A 25,019-nucleotide genomic window follows, 5' to 3' on the forward strand; every position below is an offset into this window, starting at 1 on the left:
GTATGGCAGATATCTTCTCCTACTTTCACTGTGTGTTCTGTTGAGTATATTAAATTATAATATAGTTTTGGGCGCCTGGGTGGCTCAGTTGGTTAAGCAACTGCCTTCGGCTCAGGTCATGATCCTGGAGTCCCGGGATCGAGTCCCACATCAGGCTCCCTGCTGAGCAGGGAGTCTGCTTCTCCCTCTGACCCTCTTCCCTCTCATGCTCTCTCTCTCATTCTCTCTCTCTCAAATAAATGAATAAAAAAATCTAAAAAAAAAAAAAAAATTATAGTTTTATTTGTTATTTGTCTCTGATATTGTTTGTGCTTCTTTTTTGTGTGTCCTGTTTAAGATTTCTTGCCTTACCTATCCCAGGATCATGGAGATACTTGCCTATGTTAGCTTCTAGAAGCTTTCTAATTTTATCCTTCTAGTTTAGGCGTGTGCTACACTGGAATTGATTTTTACATATGAAGTGAGGTAGGGCTCCCTGCCACACCCCCCTGCCACGGGCCCAGGATGGCGGATAGCCATTTGATCCAGCATCTTAAGAAAAAAAAAAGCCATTCTTTCCCCATTCCTGTAGTTGGCATCATTATTGTAAACTAGGAAATCTTATTTGTGCGGGTTTGTTTCTGGACTCTTACCTCCTCCATTGGTCTGTTTGTCTATCTGTGTGCCATTCTATGCTGCCTTAATTACAGTAGCTTTGAAATAAATCTTGATTTTTAGTAGTGTAGTGTATGCTCTTCTTGGTTCTTTACATTCTCATTTAAATTTTATAAATAGCTTGCCAGTTTATACACACACAGACATCCCTCTGTTGAGATTGTGATTGGGAATGTATTTGAGTTTGTAGATCAATTTGGGAAGAATTAATGTCTTTATAATACGGAATTACAGTCCAAGGCCCAGGCAAGCAGTGATCTGTTTTTTGTCCCTATAGTTTTGCCTTTTCTAGAAATTTCATATGAGTGGAATCATAAACTATATAGTCTTATTGCATCTGGTTCTTTCACTTAGTGTGTTATTATTTTTTAAAGATTTTATTTGAGAGACAGAGAGTGCAAGTGAGAGAGTACAAGCAGGGGGAGCAGCAGAGGGAGAGGGAGATGCAGACTTCCCACTGAGCAGAGAGCCCGATGTGGGGCTCAATCCCAGGACCCTGGGATCATGACCTGAGCCGAAGGCAGCCTCTTAACCGACTGAGCCACCCAGGCGCCCTTAGTGTGTTATTATTGAAGTTCATGTTGCATGTATCTATAGTTTATTATGAATAATGCTGCTATGGACATTCATATTGCAAATTTTTGTTTGAACACGTGTTTTTCATTTCTTTTGGGTAGATATCTAGCAGTGGGTTATATGATAAGTGTATAGTTAACTTTTTAAGGGAAATATCAAGCTATGTTCCAATGTGGCAGTACCGTTTTACATCCCCACTAGCAATGTGTGAGTGTTTCAGTTTTTTCACATCCTCAACTCTTGGTATTATCAGTGTTTTTGATTTTGGTCATTTTAATGGGCATGTAGTGGTATTGCATTATGGTTTTAATTTGCATTCCCCTAATAACTAATTATGCTGAGCATCTTTTCATGTGCTTAATGGCCATTCATATATTTTCTTTGAAGAAATGTCTGTTTTAATAGTTACCTGCTCCCAGGTGCCTGGGTGGCTCAGTTGGTTGGGCGACTGCCTTCGGCTCAGGTCATGATCCTGGAGTCCCTGGATCGAGTCCCGCATCGGGCTCCCTGCTCGGCAGGGAGTCTGCTTCGTCCTCTGACCCTATCCCCTCTCATGTGTTCTCTCTCTCTCAAATAAATAAATAAAATCTTTAAAAAAAAAGTTACCTGCTCCCCACACACCCAACTACAATAATCACTATAGACATTTCTAAAAAGGAGAATAATAAGAGGCACAAAGTAGTCACTGGTCCATAGCAATTCTGAAATCCAGTTGGACAAATATTAAAAATTCCTTAATTAAGGCTTAAGACCTGGGAATAATATTCCATGGCTCTTGGCTCCTCCCGCTGGATTCTTGATTCTATCTTCTGAGTTCTTCCTTTTTCATGAAAGACAGCATGTATTTGCAGCTGAGTAGTTTTCTCGACCTGTTTCCTTCCAGAATTTTGGGGGTCCAGTGGCCCCTTTTCATTTTGTACTCTATCTTTTCAGTCCAGGAGAGAAGTCTCTCTCTCTGATATAATTTTCTCAGAAACTTTGTAGACCTCCTGTACATCTCATTCATGTTCATTCCATTAGACAAAAGCCACATATATTAATCTCATTGAGATTCCCTTTCCACATTGGGTTCTTCTGAGAAGATTGAGGGACAATGACCATAACCTTTCTAGAGACTCTGTTGTTTGACTGAGAGAATCTGTATGGCATAGGCTTAATCTTTTTTAAAGGTCTCTACGTGTTAATATATAGTACCCTGATGTACCACCTTTAATCTTTTTGATCTTAAAAAAAGGTTTTTCATTTATACTCTTGGCTTTATCTCTAGGCAGTACCCAAACTTCACTTGGATGCCATTTCTTACTTTAGCATCTTTTGCCAGCTGGAGACTGAGAATTTTTAAAACCATGAAGCCCTGGTTCTTTTTTCTTTTAATTTATTACTCTCCTCTTACATTTTACTGTAGGCAACAAGAAATACTTTGCTTGGGAATCTCCTTCACCATATCACTTACCCAATTTATTTATTTATTTATTTAAAAGATTTTTATTTATTTAACAGAGATAGAGAGCACAAGTAGGCAGAGTGGCAGACAGAGGGAGAGGGAGAAGCAGGCTCTCCGCTGAGCAGGGAGCCCGATGCGGGCCTCGATCCCAGGACCCTGGGATCATGACCTGAGCCGAAGGCAGCCACTTAACTGACTGAGCCACCCAGGTGCCCCACTTACCCAATTTATTAACAACATTTTCTATTTTACATGTTACTGAAGTGTGGCTTTCTGCCACTGTATAAAAAGGATCCCTCTTCCTCTGGTTTTTAATAACATGCCTCTCACTTCGTCTTGAGCTCTCACTGGCAATGTCCTCAAATTCCAGATTTCTACCTACAGCTTCTTCAAGTCAATTTTGTCTTTCTCTAGCATACTATTTAAAGTCCTTCCAGACTCCCAACTACTATCTGGTTCAAATGACATTTCCACATTTTTAGGCAGTACCTCACTTCCAAGTACCAAAATCTGTATTAGTCATTATCTATTGCTGCATAACAAATTACTCCAAGTCTTAGCAGCTTAAAAACAATAAACATTTATTATCTTGTGTACATGACGTAGCTGGGATTTGTGGCTCAGGTTCTCTTATAAAGCTGCAAAGTATTTGTGGGGTGTTTGTCTGAGGGCCTCAGTCTTATGGCTTTCCTTCACAGGCTTCCCTCAGTTTCTTGTTGTTTAGACTTCTCCAATGGACAGCATGCAACATGGCAGTTTGTTTGCATTAGAGAGAATAAGCAAGTTGGAAACCAGGGTCTTTTTGTAAACTAATCTTGGAGGTGATAGCCTATCACTTGTGTTAGATTCAGGTTATTAGAAGTAAATCATTAGGTTCAGTGTACACTCAAGGAAAAGGGCTTATATACAAGGGTATGAATACCAGGAGATGGGGATCATTGGGAGCCGTATTAGATGTTGCATAGCACATACCTTGAACAAGTACTAAAAATATAATAGACCTGTAACCAGGAAGAAATATAACTAAAAGGATTAAAATGGAATACAGTAAAGTAGTCAACACAAAAGAAGGTAGGGAAAGAAGAACAGAGGAACAAAGAGGAGATGGGATAAATACAAAACAAATAGCAACATGGCAGACTTAATAGAACTATATCAATAATTACATTAAATGTAAATGGACTCAACAGTCCAATCTAAAGGCAGTGGTTGTTATATTGGATTAAAAAAGCAAGAACCGATTGTATGTTATCTATAAGAGACATACTTTAAAATATAAAGATAAGTAAATTGAAAGAGATGTAGAATGTAAAGAGATGTAAAATGAAAACAATAAGCATAAGAAAGTTGGAATAGCTATATTAAATATCAGATAAGATAGACTAAACTAAGGAGAATTATTAGAGACAAACAATTTTGTAATGATATAAGTGTCAGTTCATAAGCATGACATAACAATTATAAATGTGTATGTAGCAAATAGTAAAGCTTCAAAAACACAAGGCAAAACAACAGCTAAAGGGAGAAATAGACAAATCCACAAACATTGCAGATTTTTTTTTTTTTTTTTTTTATTAAGAATTTTTATTTATTTATTTGACAGAGACAGAGAGCACAAGGAGGGGGAGCAGCAGAGGGAGAGGGAGAAGCAGGCTCCCCGCTGAGCAAGGAACCAGATGCGGGGCTCGATCCCAGGACCCCGGGAACATGACCTGAGCCGAAGACAGTCGCTTAACCGACTGAGCCACCCAGGCGCCCCAACATTGCAGATTTTAACACCCTTTCTTAGGAACTGATGGAGCAGAAAAATCAATAAGGATAGAGGACTTGAAAAATGCACTGACTGACCTACCTCAACCTCACTGACATCTATAAAATACCCCACCTGATAAGTGCAGATTACACATCCTTTAAGTGCATATGGAATGTTCATCCAGGTAGTTCATCTCTGGGTCATAAAAGAAATCTCAATGGATCTCAGAAGATGAAAGACATGGAGTATATATTCTGTCCTCATTTGAATTTAATGAGAAATGAACACTAGTATTGTACATCCAGAAAAGCCTTCAAATGTTTATAAATTAAAAAAAAACTTTTTTAAAAAAAGATTTAATTTTAAATGATCTCCACACCCAATGTGGGGCTCAAACTCACAACCCTGAGATCAAGAGTTGCGTGCCCCACTAACTGAGTCAGCCAGGTGCCCCCCAGAAAATCACTTCTAAGAAATCCATTGTTTAAGAAAGAAATCACAAGGGAATTTAGAAAATATTTTCAAACAAAAGATAAGGAAAATACAAAATTTATGAGGTACAGCTAAGGCAGTGCTTAGAGGGAAATTTAGAGTTTCTAATGCGTATAGCAGTAAAGAGATATCGGGGTGCCTGGGTGGCTCAGTCAGTTAAGTGTCTGACTCTTGATTTCAGCTCAGGTCATGATTTCAGGGTCCTAGGATTGAGCCCAGTGTCAGGCTCCATGCTCAGCACAGAGTTTGCTTGAGATTCTCTGTCTCTCCCTCTGCCCTACCGCCCAGCTTGTGCGCCTTCTCTCTCTCTGTCTTTCTAAAATGAATAAATAAAATCTCTAAAAAGAAAAGAGATATCTAAAATCAGTGATCACAGCTCCCGCCTTTGGAAGCTGGAAAAATAAGAGGTGAGTGGACTCAGTGTAAGTAGAATGAAGGAAAAAAATAGATGAGTGGAATTCAGTGCAACAGAAGACAACAGAGAAACATCAATGAACCAAGCATTGATTTTTTTTTTTAAAGATTTTGTTTGTCAGAGAGAGAGTGCACAAGTAGGGGGAGCGTCAGGCAGAGGGAAGGAGTCCCACTGAGCAAGGAGCCCGATGCGGGACTCCATCCCAGGATGCTGGGATCATGACCTGAGCCAAAGGCAGATGCTTAACTGACTGAGCCACCCAGGGGTCCCACACTGATTTTTTTTTGAAAAGCTAAATAAAATTGATAAATCTTGGTCAGACTGATCAAATAAAAAGAAATACAGGGGCAAGTATAAAAACCTGTATAATTTTAATTTTGGCTTATAATTCCATTTTTTGTTTTTTATAGGAGTATAAAGAAATATGCATAAAATAATTATAAATATGTGTTAATGAGTACATGGTATAAGTAACAAAAAGCTGTGGGGAGGGATGTGGAGCTGTAAAGGAGTAGAGGTTTTGTATGCAATTGAAGTTTAAAATATATTGTTGTAACTTTAGGGTTTTTTTTTTTTTTGTGTGTGTGTGTGTGTGATCTTCATGGTAACCACAAAGAAAATATACACAAAAGGCTATGAGAAGGGAATCAAAACATGTCACTACAAAAAAAATCAACTAAATAAAAAGGGCAGGCAGTAAGGAAGGAAATGAGAGACAAGCTATAAGAATACAGAAGATAACAAAATGGCAAAAGTAAGTCTTTGTCTATCACTGATTAATTGCACTTTATGTGTAAATGTATTAAACTCCACAATGAAAAGTCATGGCTTAGAATAATGGATAAAAAATGCCAGTATCCAACTATATGCTGTTTACAGGAGACTCACTTTAGATCTAAGGACACACACACATTAAAAGTGAAAGGATGAAACAAGATATTCCATGTAAATAGTAACCAAAGGAGAGCAGAGGTGGCTATATATCATACAAAATGGACTTTAAATAAAAAACTGTTATGAGACAAAGAAGGGCATTATATTATGATAAAAGGGTCAGTTCACCAAGAAGATTTAACAGTTATAAACATAGATGCACCAAACATCAGAAGTCCTAAATATATGAGGCAAACACTGACAGAACTGAAGGGAGAAATAGCTCTATAATAAGAGTAGGAAACCTGAGTACCCCCATATTCCCACATTCAATAATGGATAGAACAATCAGACAGAAGATCAATTAAGAAATAGAAAACTTGAACAACACTATAGACCAATTGGACCAAACAGATATATACAGAGCAAATCACCTAACAATAGCAGAATACACATTTTTCTCAGGAGCACATGGAATATTCTTTAGGGTAAGCCATATGGTAGGCCACAAAAAGTCTTAATAAATTTTGAAAAATTGAAATCACACTATTTTTTTCTGATCAAAACATAGGGAAACTAGAAGTCAGTAGCAGAAGTAAAACTGGAAAATTCATAAATGTATGGGATTAAACTCAGTCTGAGCAAGCTATGAGTAAAGAAGAAATTAAAAGGGACATTAGAAAATATCTTGAGATTAATGCAAATGAAAACACAATGAACCAAAACATGTGCGATGCTGTGAGAGCAGTGCTAAGAGGGATATTTACAGCTGTAAAAGCTTACATTAAAAAGAAGAAAGATCTCATATTGACAACCTAAATTTTCATCTTAAGGAACTGGAAAAAGAAGAACAAACTCCAGATTTAGCAGACGAAAGGAAATAATAAAATTAGAGCAGAGATAAACAAAATGGAGAATGAAAAAAACATTAGGGAAAAAATAAAACCAGAATTGTTTTCTTCAAAAAAATCAACAAAATTGACAAACCACCTTTAGCTGAATCGACTAGAATAGAAAGAAGACTCAACTGAAATTAGAAATGAAAGAGGGGATATTACAACTGATTTTATGGAAATGAAAAGGATTATAGGTGAGTATGATGAACAGATATATGCCAACAAATGGGATAAACCAGATGAAATGGGCAAATTACTAGAAACACACAATCTACAAAGACTGAATCATGAAGAAATAGAAAATCTGGAAAGATCTGTAACTGGTTAAGGTGATTGAAGGAATATTCAACAGTCTCACAACAAAAAAAGCTTAGGACCAGATGGCTTCATGGGTGAATCCTACCGAGCATCTGAAGAATATTTAACACCAATCCTCCTCAAACTCTTCCAAAAATTGAAGAGGAGGAAACACTTTCAATTCATGGCATGAGGTCAACATTACCCTGATACTGAAGCCAGACAAAGACACTACTGGAAAACTACAGACCAATTTCCCTGATGAGTATTGATGTAAAAATCTTAAGAAAGAAAAAGAAAGAAAAGAAAGAAAGAACAACTAGCAAACAGAATCTGGCAGCACGTTAAAAGGATTATGTACCATGACCAAGTGGGATATTCCTGGAATGCAAGGATAATACTACATTTGAAACTCAATCAATATAATACATTGCATAAACAGAATGACAGAAAAAAGCCACATGATCATCTCAATTGATCCAGAAAAAGCATCTGACAAAATTTAATACCCTTTCATGATAAAAATAATAAACTAGGAATAGAAGGAAATTATCTCAAAATATGAAAAGCAGATAGCCAACATCATACTTAATGTTGAAAGACAAAGACTTTCCTCTAAGGTCAGGAACAGGACAATGATGCCCACTCTTGTCACTTCTATTCAACACAGTACTAGAAGCTCTAGCTTTAGCAATTAGGCAAGAAAAAGGCATCCAAATTGGAAAGGAAGAAGTAAAATCTGCTGGGTTCACGGGTGACATGATCTTATACATATAAAACCCTATGTATTCCATAAAAAACTGTTAGAACTAATAAATTCAACAAAGCAGCGGGATACAAAACCAACACAAAAAAATCAGTTGCTTTTTTTAATACACTAACAGTAAACAATCTGAAAAGGAATTAAGAAAACAATTCCATTTACAATAGCCTCAAAAGGAATAAAATACTTAGGAATAAATTGAGGTGTAAAGCTACAAAATGTTGCAGAAAGAAATTAAGGAAGTCACTAGTAAATGGAAAGACATCCTGTGCTCATGGAAGACTTAATATGTTAAGATGCCAATACTACACAAAGTGATATATGGATCCAATACAATACTATCAAGATTCCAGTGATGTGTTTTTTTTTTTTTCCCCCAGAAATACAAAAATCCATCCTAAAATTCATATGGAATCTCAGGTGACAATGAATAGCCAGAACAGTCTTGGAAAAGAAGAACAAAACTGGAATTCTCACACTGCCTGATTTCAAAATTTATTGCAAAGCCCAGTAATCAAAACAATAATATTAACATAAAGACAGATAGATATAGAAAAATATTCTAGAATAGAGACCCCAGAAATAAACCCTTGCATATATGACCAAATTATTTTTGTCAGGGGTGCCAAGGCCACTCAATAGGAAAAGGACAGCTTTTTCAGCAAATTGTGCTGGGAAAACTGGATGCAAAACACATACAAGAGAATGAAGGTGGACTTTTACCTTACACTATATACAAAAACTAAATCAAAATGGATCAAAGACCTAAACATAAGAGCTACAACTATAAAACTTTTAGTTGAAAATATAAGGGAGAAGCTTCATGACAGTGGATTTGGCAGTGATTTATTGGATATGACACCAAAAGCAAAAAAATAGATGAATTGAATTACATCGAAATTAGAAACTTTTGTGTATCAAAGGATGCAATAAACAGAATGAAAAGACATCCCATGCAATGGGAGAAAATATTTGCAAATTGAAACATGGTTAATTTTCAGAATATATAAAAAAATTCTACAACTTGGAATGCTTGGGTGGCTCAGTCATTTAGGCATCCGACTCTTGATTTTGGCTCGTGTCATGATCTTGGGGTCATGGTACTGAGCCCTGAGTTGGGCTCTGAGCTCAGCTTGGAGTCTGCTAAAATTCTCTCCCTCTCCCCCTGCCCCTCTGTCCCTTGGTTCATGCACGTGTGCACTCTCTAAAAAAAACAAAACAAAACAAACTTCTACAGGGGCGCCTGGGTGGCTCAGTCGTTAAACATCTGCCTTCAGCTCAGGTCATGATCCCAGGGTCCGGGGATCGAGCCCCACATCAGGCTCCCCGCTCCGCGGGAAGCCTGCTTCTTCCTCTCCCACTCCCCCTGCTTGTGTTCCCTCTCTCGCTGTGTCTCTCTCTGTCAAATAAATAAAATCTTTAAAAAAAAAAAACAAAAAACAAACTTCTACAATTCAATGACAACAACAAAAAACTACCTGGTCAAAAAATGGGCAAAAAAACTTGAATAGATATTTCTCCAAAGAAGATATGCAAATGGCCAATAAACACATGAAAAGATGCTCAACATCAATAATCATTCTGGAAATGCAAATCAAAAACATACCGAGGTATCACCTCACACGTATTAGGATGGCTACTATTAAAAAAAAAAAACAACCCAGAAATTAAGTATTGGCAAGGATGCAGAGAAATTGAGACCCTTGTGCACTATTGGTGGAAATGTAAAATGGGATAGGCTACTGTGAAAAATAATATGGCAGTTCTGCAAATAAATTAAAAATAGTTACCTTATGATCTAACAAACCCAAAAGAATTGAAAATGGGGAATTGAACAGTTATTTGTACACCCATGTTTATGGTATCATTATTTGCACTAGCCAAAAGGTGGAAGAATTCCAAGTATTCATCAGTCGATGAATGGAAAGAAAATGTGGTATAAACATACAATGGAAGATGAGTAAGCCTTAAAAAGGAAGGAAATTCTGACACGTGTTACAGCATGGATGAAACCTGTAGGGGAAATAAGCCAATCACAAAAAGACAAATACTGTATGCTTCCACTTCTGTGAGGTACCTAAAGTAGTCAGATTCATAAAGGCAGAAAGTAGAATGGTGTTTGCCAAAGGCTGTAGGCAGAGAGGAATGGGGAGTTATTGTTTAGTGGGTACAGGGTTTTAGTTTGGAAAGATGAAAACGTTCTAGAGATGGATGGTGATGATGGGTGTACAGCAATATGCATGAACTATTTTTTTAAAGATTTTATTTATTAGAGTGTGAAAGCATGAGTGGGGGTAGGAGCAGAGGGAGAGGAACAAGCAGACTCTGTGCTCAGCATGGAGATGGGTGCAGGGCTTGATCCCAGGATCCTGAGATGCCCTGATCCAAAACCCAAGAGTCCAACACCTAACCGGCTGAGCCACGCAGGCGCCCCTGTGAATGTACTTAATGCCACTGAACTATACACTTAAAAATGGTTAAGACTGTAAATTTTATGTGTATTTTGCCATAATTAAAAATAAAAAAGAGAGAAAACACAAATTAGCAATATCAAGAATGAAAAGGAGACTCCATATGGATCCTGCACACATTAAGAATGTAATAAGAGAATAATATAAACAACTTTATATCACTGAAAACTTTGAGGAAGTGGACACGTTCCCTGAAAGACACAGAACAAATAATGACTCAAGAAGAAATGGGAAATTTGAGTAGCCCTATTATCTACCAAGGAAACTTAATTCGTAATTAACCACCTTTCCACAAAGAAATCTCCAAACCCAGATAGCTTCCTTGGTGAATTTTATCAGGCTTTTATGGAAGAAATATCATCCTGCATGAAATTTTTCCAGGAAGTAGAGGAAGAGGGAATGCTTCCCAACTGATTTTGTTAATTCAGTATTATGTTGTTTCCAAAAGAAGACAAAGACATTACAAGAACATAAAACTGCATACCAGTATTCCCTCATGGACATAAACATTCTTAATTAACAAATTGTATCCAGAAAAAGGATAAAAAGGATAACATATCATGTATGTATGGAGCTTATCCCAGGAACATGAGGGTTTTTGGCATTTGAAAATCTATTTCGTCACATAAATAAGAAAGAAAAATCATGTCACCATCTCAATAGATGCAGAAAAAGCATTTAACAAGATGCAACAACCATCCATGATAAAAACTCTCAGCAAATTAGGAATAGAGGGGAATTTTCTCTGCTCGATTTAAGTTAACCATGAAAAATCAAAGCAATTGTATATAAAGAAAGAAAAGAAAGAGGACTTAACGTTCTTGATTTTTAGAATTAAAGCTACAGTAATAGAGATATCAGTGTTGGTGAGAAGATAGATAAAGCCATAGATTAGAACAGAAATTCTAGAAATACGTCTGCATGTATATGGTCAACTGATTTTCCACAAAGATGGCAATGAAATTAAATGAAGAAAGGAATTAAATCAAATTATGGGGGAACAACTGGATATCCATATGGGAAAAAATGAAATGGGTTATAGACTCAAATGAAAATGCTAAACACTAGAGAAATTTTTTTTTTAAAGATTTATTTATTTGAGAGAGAGAGCAACAGAGAGAGAGAACAAGCCAGGGGGAGAGGCAGAAGGAGAAGCAGATACCCCACTGAGCAGGGAGCCCTATGTGGGACTTGATCCCAGGACCCTGGGATCATGACCTGAGCTGAAGGTAGACACTGGGCCGACTGAGCCACCTAGGCGCCCTAACACTAGAGAACTTTTTAAAAGTAAACAGATCTTTATGACCTAGGAGTAGGCAAAGATTTCTGAAATAGGATATTAAAAAAAAAAAAAAAAACCCACAACGAAGAAATAAGTTATAAACTGGGCTATCAAAAGTGAAACCTTTTTCTTTGAAAGACACCATTTGGAAAATCACCTGGCAAGGCACAGAATGGGAGAAAATACTCTAAATACAAATGTCTGACAAAGGACCTGTGTCTAGAATATGTGAAGAACTCTTTATAACTCAAGAAAAAGTAGACAACCCAATGTGCAAAAGATTTTACAGACACCTCACAAAAGAAAACCTATCAGTGAGTCATATACACATGTGAAAAGATGGTCAGCATCATTCCTGATCAGAGAAATGAATATGATCAGGCACCATGGGATACCACCCCACACATGTCCGAGTGGGTAAGATGATAAAGACTGCGAAAGCCACTATGGTGATGATGCAATGAAATGGGAAGGCTCATACAGTGTTGATGGAATGTGAAATGGCACAACCACTTTGGAAAACAGTTTGTCAATTTCTTAAAAAGTTTAAGGTAACTTACCATATGACCCCATAATTCTATTCCCAGGCATTTAGTCAAGAGAAATGAAAGCATATGTCCACATAAATACTTGAATTTGAATGCTCATAGCAGCTTTTTTTCATTGTATCCAAAATGTGGAGACAGTCTACATGGCCATCAGCACACGAATATATATGCAAATTATGGTTCATTCATATAAGGGAATACTACTAATCAATAAAAAGAAGTAGACTTTAAAAAAAAAAGATTTATTTATTTGAGGGAGAGAGCGACAGAGCGTGTGAATGAGTGGAAGGAGGGGCAGAGGGAGAGTATCTTTCAAGAAGATTCCCTGCTGAGTACGGAGCCCCATGAGGGGCTCCATCTCACAACCCATGAGGTCATGACCTGAGCTGAAACTGAGAGTTGGATGTTTAACCGACTGAGCCACTCAGGTGCCCCAAGAAATGAACTTTTGATACATGTAACAATATGGCTGAATCTCAAAAACATTTTCCTCAGTGAGATAAGCCAGACATAAAAATGTACATACTGTTTGATTCCATATACACAAGATTCTACTAAATGGAGGTTGTCTGGGTTTGCAGGAGATTGATAACAAAGGAGCTCAAGGGATCTTTCGGGTGCGATGGAAAGAATCTGTGTCTTTATCGTGGTGGTTACAGGTATTTGTCAAAACTCATCAAACTCTGCATTTTAAATGGATACCATTTATTTGTACATAAATTATACCTCAATAAACTTAATAAAAATCAGGTACTCCTGGGTAGCTCAGCTGGTTAAGCATCTGCCTTTGGCGCAGGTCATGATCTCAGGGTCCTGGGATCGAGACCCGCATCGGGCTCTTGCTCAGTGGGGAGCCTGCTTCTCCCTCTGCTTGCTGCTCCCCCTGTTTGTGCTCTCTCTCTCTCTCTCTGACAAATAAATAAAATCTTAAAAAAAACTTAATAAAAATCATATCCAGATGTAGTTGAGGCTTCCTTGGTGTGGCTTCCAATGTAAACACCTATGAACTAAAGGAACAAGTTATACCCCCCACCGCCAGCCATACAGCCAACACGTGGTAGAGGGCCTGGAGAACTCCCATTCACAAACCAGGGAGAGCAAGAGACACATAGTGATGACAGTTCTGTAGCAGTTCTGAAATCTAGCCAGGCATTTGTTGCCTGTTTCTTGATAAGGGTTTAGTGTTCCTTCCCAGCTCTTTGCTCTTCTGCCCTTTGGGCTCTTGGCTTTTCCCTCTGAATTATCTTTTTTTTTTTTTTTTTAAATTATAAGGAATGATTTGCTTTAAGCTGAGTAGTTTCCCAGCCTGCCTCCTGTTTGTAGGAATTTGGAGAATCAAATGTCTCTTTTCATTTTGAATTCTGTCCCTTTCACATGAAGCTAGTCTGATTCCTTGGTTTTTGAGGCTATATCTGTGTCCTTTGCCTTTCCTAAGCAGACAGTTTTTTATAAGCCATAGCTTTCAGAAGTGATCACCACACTGATTTTCAGCTTCCTCTCAAGAGCAAGGATATCCATCCCCACCTCTGGATTTTTGGTGAGTTTGACTTTGTTCCTCTACTTTGGGGAACTTCGATTCCCTATTACTTCTCCAGAGTCACACTTCCTGCTGTCTCTAGTTGTTTCTGGAACCAGAGCCTGGCAGACCTTCAGTTTCCATCCTTTTCATGGCATTGCATTTGTTCTAGCTAAAAGTGGCATCATAAGTTACTCTTTTAAGCTCTTCTCTGATGCAGTCTTGACTGGCACTGTCACTACTATTTCTTAATTATTATTTCCCCCATTTCTGTTTTATTTACTTCTTTTGGAATTCATATTATTTCGATGTTAGAGATTATGAATCTTTCTACCTTATCTCTTGCATTTTCATTTATTATAATCATCCCCTTATTTTTTCCTTTGTTATCTGAATATTTCTTGAACTAGTTTTCTAATTCACTGATTTGATTTTATACTATATTTAATCTGCTATTCTCTTTTTCCATTATGATTTTAAAATTTGGTAATCATGTTTTTCATTTGTAAGCACATTTTTATGATCACAGGTCCATTTCCATTTTATACCTGAAATATCCCCTTGAATGACATTGGAAACGCAAATTAAAGTTGTTATTTAGAAGTTTCCCTTTTATATATATATGGTAAGTTTCTTTTGCAGGAGGACATTTGATTGGTCTTCCTTTAGGCTTCTAAATCTTACATGTCTTATGTCTTATCTCTATCTTTATGGGGACAAGTCTTTGTTTCTCTAGTATTTGGAATCAAGAATGATGCTGAGAGAATGGTTCTGGATTCTTGCTGAAATATTTTAGCATTAGGAAAAAGTAAAAGGGAAAAATTTGTATTTCCTACAGTTTTATTCCTTCTGAGGAGGAAAGAGGCATTTGCATGTCAGGAAACTTAGTAACATGCTTACTAATGTTTCTGTGTCAGTTTCAGCACTCTGAAATTGATCAAGACAGAGTCTCTCTTCTCATTGGCGCAAGTACCATAACCACAAGCTCCTGTCATCATGTCCCCTGAACCAGGTGCTCTATGAGCACCACGCCTTGTTATTCTGTGTGGTAGATAGCACCTGTTACTCTTCCTAAAGAGGTTTATAGGGTTGAGCTTTGTCTCCTATCCTCTCTCTCACTGTCACCCTGACCATCAGTCCCATCACTGTGAGTTTGAACTGTCCATCTACTTTGAGTTCCAGTTAATGGTGTTTCCAGCTGGAGACAGTCCCAGTGGCAAGAAACTAAACTTCTGTGCCTAACATCCTGTGTCTCTTGTGTCAGCCAGATTTTAGCAGTGATAAGGCCTCCTTCATTGGTTGTCTCGACTGCCTGCACAAGAAACTGGCTTCAGCAATGCCTCTGCTTTATTTAGCCTGAATTGGAGCATGTTTTAGGGACAATATAATGAATTTAGTTTTGGACACGTTGAATTGTAAGTAAGTAGGGCTTTTCAATTTGTATTTGTAATGGGGTTGGAGGCTGAGAGAGCAATTTGGGTTGGAAATGTAGATTTGGTAACCAAAGCTCCTTGTTATTTGAAAAATGGATAGTTGTTTTATTAGCACTTTGGATTGTCCAGAGGGAATGCATGTAAAATGGAAATAAACAAGGTTAGACGCAGAACCCTGAGATTATAGCATGGTTGGGGTGGGCAGGGAAATAAAAGCTACTGAAGGTTATTGTGAAGGAGATTTCTGAAGGATCGAATGAGAATCGGGAAAGAATGGTTCTACGGAGGCAGTGAATGTGGCATCTGTAAAACACTGTTCCTGATGTTTTAGTGAGATCAACTAGGGTAAGGACAGAGAGCGGCTCATTTGCTTGAGCAACTAGGAGATCGTTGATGACTTATTGCAGCACTTTCAGGATGAGTGGAAGTCAGATTGCAGTTGATTGATAAGTGTGTGGCAGGTTAGGACATGGATCTAATAACTTATTTTGAAAATTTATTGTGAAGGGAAAGAGGTAGATTGGTACAGAGGACAGCTACAAGTGAATTAAAGGATATGTTGTTTTATGTATGCACCCTGTGTAATAAATAGATAAATGTTTCAGTCCTCTTTTTTATTAATATTTTCTATGAGAATTTCTTTTAATATTTAAGCATTTTTCAATTTTTAAGTTAGCTCTTTTTATGATTGTTTAATCTATTCTTAAAGAAGGACAGGCCACTGCTTAGTATGGTGTATCAGGTTGCCTCTTCCCACATCCTAGGTTTTAAATGTTTGTATCAGCTCAAGCACATGCGCTAATGAAATTATTCTCAAAATATTACTTTATTTATTTTTCTCATTTGATTTTAAGTATTTGGATATCTGGGATATTGAGTACAGGTATAAAAAATTAACAGCTTCTTTAAAATAGCTTTTTCAGACATTTTACATTACTTAGTAACTAGTCTAAGGAATGTTATTCTTTTGGTGTTACTAACAAAAACAAATTCATTGTCATCTTGTCTTTTTCAACTACTATTCTGTCTTTGGGAATATTTAGTATGGATCAGTATTTGTGAAGGGAATCCTGATAGGGCTTGTGGTTAACAGTTAGTGACTTTAACTCATTCTTTAATGGTTAATTTCCATTTTATGTATCTTGAAGGAGCTGTTCAGAGCATAGATATTCATAATAATGAAACTTTCATTGAAGCAGCTTGAGTAAAAATGTATGAGAGACTCCAGGCTAAAGTAGAATATTGAGAATGATATTTTTATATTATATTTTATATTGGAGAAAAGACTTTTTATTAAAATTCATTTGGAAGCTTAAACTATTTTCCTATTTATACTGTACTTATAATTTTATCTGAATTAACATGGTATATTTTAAATTTAAGACTGATTTATCTGTAGTTTCTGACATGGTTTCAAATTAATCCAAATTTTCAGTACATGAGGATTTTTAAATTTTATGTATTTTAAGGCTTCATCTTGATGTACAACAGGAATCCAATAAAACTTACTAACCTTTTAAAACAATTATCCTCTCTGAGAATATGTGCTTCATTTTTCTTTTGTTCTCCACGTAGAAAAGAGGGAGGAAGGAGAAAAGATTTAAATACGTGTAGTTTATTACAGTTCCACTTTAAAATAGCATTTGTTTATAAGCAGGTATGTGGCATTTAGGTGACATTTTATGTATAGTTAAATCTAAATGAAATAAAATGTGAGAAGTACAAATGGTCATTATACACATTTCTTTTTTCTTTGCTATGGAAGCATTATTTTTAAATATAAACAATTGTCTTATTTCCAAAAGAAAAAAATTAGTAATCCTAGATTTGAATGCCCTGTGTCCTCTGAATTTCCCCCATTCTGATTGTTACTATTTTGGTCTGTTAGTAGGGAACAATACACTGCGAAGCTCCAAATGAGATCACATTCTATGAGTCCAACCTCCAGAGAAGATGGACAAAATATTACCCCAAAGAGTTGTGTAAGATCAGAGTCTACTTTCATTTGTTTGTTTGTTATTTTAAAATAACTCCACAAATTTTTAGTTTCATGTTTGTCAAAGTTCCAACAATTAACTTAAAAACAGTGAAAACAACCTAAAGGTTTTGGTGAACATCCTGATATCAAAGAAAATGGTGTGTTTGGTATATTCCATAGTGTTCCTTCTGCTTTCTCAATGATTCTGAGGCATCATGTGAAGCAGTGTGTTGTTTCTCTTGTGCATTGAAGAATAACTTTGGAAAGCTTCATTTTGTAGCTGTTTTTTTCCATTTCCCTTTTACTCAGTACATATATATATATATATATATATATATATATATATATATATATATATAATTAGACACCCAGTGGTCATAAATTTAAGAAACTTGGATTAACTTGTAGTGAAGTAGGGGATACTGCATTTTTGCTGAAGGTGAGCTGTTTATGTCCTGAAATGTGAATGCCTCTCTTGCATCTAATGCTTAACATAGTTTTGGTTTGACCAAGGTGCTAGTGAGCATTCCAGTTAGCTTTCTAAAGAGAAGAATTTTGCCTGCTTACTATGGCCTTTCTTGCGTAACTCTGGCTCGTCTTGGGTTACATGACTTTTAGTTACAAGGAGATCATGTGTGATGCGTGACTGTTCAGCACATATTGCTCTAAACATAACTCACTGCATTTTCTCCAGTGATAGTTTGGAACTTTGGAAAATATTTTAAGGGCAGCATATTTCAAATATTTGTGGGGTTATTATCAACCATTTCATTTACTCAAAATAAACAAGGCAGGTGCATTTTCTTAAGACGTACGAGAAACAGGGGACCAACAATAGAAACAATAATGAATTTAAATATAGTATATATAATAAATTCAACATTTTGTTCAATAGAAATTTGGAGATAAGATATGGAGAACATTTTAGTATATTTTTCATCACTTCAGATAATTTAGATGATCATAGGTAAGTAGATTTATTTATTAGTAGTGAGGTTTTCTAAAAGTGTGCAAATGGTGTGCCAACAAATTTTATTTCAAAATACATTGTTTTGGCTGTACTGTAATATATGCATTATTATTTTACACAGATTTACCTTTCTAAGTTTTTAGAGCTTGTAGATCATTGTCCATTTCTGGGCACAGATTTTAGTCTGTGCTCAGTTAAAGTTTTAATCTGCTTTGATAAATGTGTAATATAATAAGTTATATGGGAGGGGAAAAAAGCATGCAATTTTAATTTTTTAAAAAAGTAAAATTTCACCATAATTGTATTCTCATGATGTGAATCCAAAGCTTATTTCTCTTTATATTCAGTGTATGAATGAGAATTAATTTAAGAACAAAGAGCTTCTTGGACATCAACACAAACTTCCCTGTTAACTAATTTTAAGGATTATAAATAATTCATCTTTTCAAGTGTTTCCCCACCCCCCTTTAAAGCTACTGTGGTATACCACAATTAAAACTTTTTGTAAAAGAACTTAAAGAGAAGAATCTGGATTAATTTTTAAGATATTCTTTTGATGTGTGGTTTTTTTTTTTTTTGAAATCTAGTTACTGTGTGAATATATTGTGAAGGCACCTCATAGCCCTAAGCAGCTATAATAAACGGTCATTACTTAGAATTGAGAACTCTAGCTCAGCTGTAACATAAACCTTTCCTTTGAGAGCAATAAAGCACTACCAGAAAAGCACACAAAATTCTCATTACTCTGAATGACATATATTTTGTCCTCTTTTCTGTCTTTTCTGTTTTCTTTATTTTTCCCTCTCACTCTCCCTCTCTCCCTTCTTCCTTTTCTTTATTTCTTCCTTCCTTCTTCTCTTTTGTCTTTTGTCTTTCAGGAAGCTCATTCCAAAAAATCTGCTGTTTCTTTGGATGACAGCGACATCGAAGCTCGCCTTAATAGTTGGAATCTTGGGGTAAAAACAAAAGTACTTTATGTATGTATGTCACCATAGGAGAATTGTATTTGGAAAACATCTGAACTAATTCTACTTAGTGAATATTATCAGATGTCAGCCATTTAGTACTGTGGTAGTACTGTGGGAGATGGACTTTGAGTACAGGGAAGAGAAAGAACATTCCAAAGAAGCAAAAACAGTCCCTGCCCTCAACAAGCGGACTTTCTTATTGGTGAAATAGGAGATACACACATACATAGTTAAATAATAATTGAAGATAGTACATGGTAAAATATTAAAATGAGTTAGAAAGTAGAATACTAAAGTGGAGGGCAGGGAGGGAAGGACTTGGAGAACCAAGGTCATTTTGGTTAAAAAAATTGGGAGATTTCCTGGATGAGCTGCCATCATGGGCAGCAGTTTTCAGGTAAAGACCGAGAGGGGCCTGGACGTATCCAGATAGGCGTGGAGGTGGAGAACTAGGAAGAGAGAGGCATGAAGAAATGTGGGTGGTGTAAGTCAGCTGTCACAGTTGGATCTTTGGGACTTAAATAGTGGATTAGGGGGCAACGTTAATCAGGCTGGATTGTATTGGAGCTTTGAATGCTAAATTGAGTGGTTGAGCGTTTACATTTTAGGCAATAGTGAGCCCTGGACGTTTATTTTTTCCTTCCACGGTCCACTTTACATGATGCTGTTTAAATGCTTTGAGGAAATGAAAAGGGGGTTAGAACAATTTTTATCGCATTTTGTTATTAATAAAATAATTTGTAATTTGAAAATTTGAAAAATATAGAAAATCAGGAATAAAGTATGTTTGAAAATCTTAACACTGAGAGATGGTTTAACCTTTTGCTATATATATTCTCCCCTCCTTTTTTTCCTGTGTGTATTTATAAAACTAAAATTTAAACAAAACATAAGTACTATTATGTGCTGTTCTAAATTTGCTATAATTTTATAATAGTTCTATAAATATGAATATTAACAATAGCACTAATTTTTCTTTTGGATGGGTATTCCATAACTTATTTAAGCATTCTGCTATTTTTGGACATTTCGGTTGCTCCCAGTGTGTGGCTAATATAAGTAATACTGCACTAAAATTCCCTACAGAATCTTTGTATACATATTTGGTTGCTTTCTCAGGTTATATCCCTTCCTGGTACATTGCCCCCAGAAGGTATATACCGGTTTATTCTCCAACCAGCAGTGTAGAGGATTGTCTATTTCTTAATTCTTCACTGACATTAGGGCTTGTTATTTTAAAAAACCTAAAACCCTTCCTACTAATAATGGTCTTTAATGAAAGCGGTGCTTTAGGAAAATTGACTTGGTGGCATTTTGAAGGTTATACTAGATGTGAATAGAAATTGGAGAAAGGGAGCCAATCATCTTTTCGGTGTTTGTGGTGAACTCCACAATAGTGTGATTTCTGTGAAGATGGAAAGTGTTGAAAGAAAAGACATTTCAAAGAGGGTCAAGGATGCTAGTGACTGATAGGTGAGCTGACCGGAAGGGCACCTAAAGGCTTGCTTCTAGGAAATGGGAACATTGGCTCTCTGTCAGTTAACTGTCAGATGGGGGAATCCATCTGAAGGGTTACAAGTTTCCTTTTAGACTGGAATCCATTTGAAGGGTTACAGGTTTCCTTTTAGACTGAAGAGATGGTCTGACGAACTGGGGAGGTCAAGATTTGGAGCTTCATGAGACTCGAGGGCTGGAATCCTATTTCGTAGTCATGCTGTTCGAGGTGGTGGCTGCACCCAGAGGCTGGACGGCCAGTCTTCAGGGGACAGAGTAAGGACAGCTGACTCCTGCAAGGGACATGATTAGAAGGTAGGGAATGGATAAGAATTTAAAGCAATATGAATCTCCTAGCCATTTTGGGAGCATGTTGATGAAAGAGAAGAGAGAGAATTAGTAACAAGAGGGGAATAGTAAGTCAAAAGAAACACACTGTTATGTTTGAAGGCGGAGGGGAAGCTGCCCCTGGAGGGAAGGCCTAAGTTACCAGTGTGGGAGAAGAGCATAGGAAATCCCCCAGAAAGACAATGTTTTTGTTATTTGCCAGAAAGCAATATCAAAGTGAAAAGTGAAATTCTGGGCTATCCTTTTAAACTTGCCTTTGCCCTTAGCCATTTGAAACTTCTGATGTACATTTCTTAGCACACACAGTACTTTGCCTGATTATTTAACTGTTCAGAGGATTAAAATTTTCATTTGTATAATAAAATTAAAATAAAACATCTAAAATATTTTGAGGTAATGCCTTAAAACTAGGTATGCCTGGGTTTTGTTTCACAGTTTTGTTGTTCAAAGAGTGCACTAACAGTGTAAAGTATGAAAGTCTTGCATTTTTATATATTTATAACATCTATACATTAATCAGGCTGAACTATATCTTTTGATCACAGTAGAATACTTTAAGAATCCAGTGTATTAAAAAGCTTAGATTTTAGTTTGCTTTGATTTTAGTTTTGTGTGATGGATTTTTTTTTCTTTCTTCCTGTGAATGATCAGTTAATAGTAGTTAATTTTAGTGCTCTACACCAAGGGTACATTTTTTATATTGCTGGCATGACTTTCATACACCTTCATTCAGATGCATTAGATGTTCTGGAATTTGAATTTTCTAGTTTTTGTTAAAAATACATTTTTCCCTCAAATATATTCTTTCTTTCTCCAGGAGTGTGTTAGGTTTTTTTTTAGGAATACATAATTCAAGTAGAGATTTACTTATTAAACCTAGCAATTAAATTTTCCTCCTATATTTTTTTCTTACTCTTTAAGCTTTTTAACCTTTAGTTTTGGGGAAGCTTTCTTACTCTGCCAATATAATTGATATATATTTCATGCTTAACTATCTTTATGTACATTTTTCTCTTTTTTCTTTTTTATTTTTCTGAGGCCCTGGTGGGGGGCTGGGAGGAGGACTTTCCTGGGACTTCCATCCTAGTCACCTGCCCACTCCCACCGTGGGTCCACATGCTGACTGCAGTCTCACCCCTACCAGGAGCAATGGAACAGTGAGAACTCTTTGCCCCTTAGCCCCAGAGCAGGATCTGGGAGTAGTGTGGGATTTGTGCAGGAATAGTTCTCAAGACAGGCAGTGGGAGCTGGGCAAGGTCAGCAGGAGTGAGTGTCCCCCAGATCCTGCAGGTAGCTCCAGAGGGTGGACAGCCCCATAGAGTCAGGCAGACCCACCTGGAGGCCAGGGGCCTTCTGGGAGGGGTGAACCTTCCTGTCAAGGGCTAGGGGACGCCTGTGAGGTGTTAGCAGGTAGGAATGTGCCTTTACTCTCCCCGTAGGAAGCCTGGCTGGTCTACTCACTGGGGCCTTCCCCACTGGGGCCTGGTGGGAACTGTCCTAATCAGGCACTGGGGCAGCTGTGATGCTGGTCTAGTAAACAAAAGAGGAAGAGGAAGACAAAAGAGTAATTTGAGATGAGCGGTTCCAGCAGAAGAGCTGCCCAACTTGCTGCACCACAGAATTGCAAGCTAAATAAAATGGTTGTAGTTTGAAGCTGTGCAGGTTTGGGGTAATCTGTTGTGTAGCAGAAGGCTGATTGATATAGATACTACCTGATGGTTTTCTGAGGGGACGATGCTAGTTTTCATCCTCATCAGCCAAGGGCCAGCTCCCGTTTCTCTACTTTCTCTTCAGGCCTTGGTATTGTCAGTTAATTTTTTTTTACTTAAAAAAATTTAGTCATTCTTGAGAGTGGTTAGTGACATTGCATTATGTGGTTTTCATATGTTTTTTTCCTGGTGACTAATACAGTTGGGTGACCTTTCAGATGTTATTGACAGTTTAGATGGCCTCTCTCAGAGTGAAGTGCCTACTTGTGCCTTGGTCAGTTTTTCTGTTGGGTTGTTTGCCTTTTTCATATTGATATGTAAGAGTTTTGTATCTATTCTGGGTAAGAGTCCTTTTGGAGTATTATAAATATTTTCTCCTATTTTGTTGCTTTCCTTCAGTCTCTTACTGGGGTCTTTGAGAAGAATGAATAGAAAATGTACATTTTAATGCAGTTCATTTTCTCATTTTTTCACTATGTGATTAGTGTTGTTATATGTCCTGTTTAAGATCTTTGACTATCTTAAAGGTCCTGAAGATGTTCTTCTGTGTTGTCTCCTAGCAGCCCTGTTGTTTTATTTCATTTATTTATTTATTTATTTTATTTGTTTATTTTTAAAAGATTTTATTTATTTGAGAGAGAGAGAGAGAGAGAGATCGTGAGAGAGAGCACGAGCAGGGAGGAGAGGGAAAAGCAGGCTCCCTGTCCTCAGGGAGCCCAACACGAGGCTCCATCCCAGGACTCTGAGATCATGACCTGAACCAAAGGCAGACGCTTAACCGACTGAGCCACCCAGGCGCCCCACTTTTTCTAATACCATCTGGAGGTGATTTGGGTATATTAGTTATAAGGTAGGGTGTTAAGATTTATTTTTGTCCCTTATACATATATGTGGGTGACACTCCCATTTATTGAGAAGACTATTCCTGTTGCACTATAGTGTTATTTGTCTCATAAATCAGGTGGTAGTACATGTCTGTTTCCATTCTGTTCCTTTGGCTTATTTGCTTTTTCTTGTGCCAAGGGACTATGCCTTTATATATTTGTATTTAATTTGTGCTCACTAAATGTTTGTTGAAATGTGAGTAAACCAACAAATGAGCCTCCACTTGTAGTATTATTTCTGAGGAAAAACTTTCAAGTTCTAAAATGTTGACTTAAGAAACATTATTTTGGAGCATAATTGATTTGACATTAAGGACTGAATTTATTTTATGCTATTGAGAGAATTTTGGCAGTTCTGACTGAAGCCATGACTTAAAAACATTTATTTTAGTTGTGGTGCTAGTAATATATTGCTTGAAAATGTCCTTTCCTTTATTAAGGCAGCTAAAATATCAGATAAAATGTCTTTCTATTTTTCTGGAATCATAGAACATCTCTAATTGGTCAACATTAGTCTATAAGGGTATTTGATCAGTTTGACCAAAATCCTGAATAATCCAAAGAGATAATCTGACAGAACCCTTTGTAACCAAATAAATTGGCTAAAACACCAAAATAAAATGTCAAAAGCCAGTCTTCATTAGAAACTAGCATTCAGATATCTGTATTTCTGTCTAGTTTAAACTATTACATATTTTATTACTGTGATTCTATTTGCTCTTTAAACAAGAAGTATTTGGTCATGTGATTCATTCCTGCTATTGGAACTTAATTTTTTTGGCTTTCTTTTCTCTATAATATTTTGTTAGACTTTAATGTTTCGCATAAATCCCTTTTATCTTCCATTTTGGACATTCTTTATTGTGGTCTTCTTTTTTGAGGTATTATGAGAGAACAAGAAATTCTCCAAAAGAGCATGAAAAAAGTCAATGTTAAGACTGTTTACAGATTGCTTCAAGTCCATTTACTGGTGGATTACAAAGTGGGAACATTTAACTTCAAAGCACATCTGGCTGCTGTTATAAAATCAGAAAATAGATTGCTTATTTCTCCCAAATAGACGCAAGAACATGCTTTACTATGGATAATTCTCATTACATATTCAAAGTGGTTATGAGACAAACTCAATGTATTGTAAATGAATAACAACAGAAAGATTTATACTTGTTTACAGTGTTCATTGTTGCTTTTAAATATTATAATAGACTTTTTCTTTCTTTTTTTTTTTTTTGTCAACTTGAGAAAGAAAATTTAT

At 36.6% G+C, this 25,019-nt stretch overlaps 1 protein-coding gene across 4 annotated transcripts in view; it reads left to right on the top strand.

The window, feature by feature from the left end:
• CEP112 (centrosomal protein 112) overlaps window positions 1-25,019 on the top strand; it is a 475,433-nt gene that overhangs the window by 23,852 nt on the left and 426,562 nt on the right. For all 4 annotated transcript variants that reach the window (XR_004302419.1, XM_032429545.1, XM_032429547.1 and 1 more), the window contains exons 5-6: window positions 17,302-17,395; window positions 19,240-19,317. Coding sequence is in view for 3 of the 4 variants with exons in the window: in XM_032429545.1 (XP_032285436.1) it covers window positions 17,302-17,395; window positions 19,240-19,317 (172 nt within the window). In the remaining variant the exon portion in view is untranslated. The remainder of the gene's footprint in view (window positions 1-17,301; window positions 17,396-19,239; window positions 19,318-25,019) is intronic.

This window comes from Phoca vitulina, unplaced genomic scaffold (assembly GCF_004348235.1).
Source record: "Phoca vitulina isolate PV1807 unplaced genomic scaffold, GSC_HSeal_1.0 scaffold41, whole genome shotgun sequence".
Classification (NCBI taxonomy): Eukaryota; Metazoa; Chordata; class Mammalia; order Carnivora; family Phocidae; genus Phoca; species Phoca vitulina.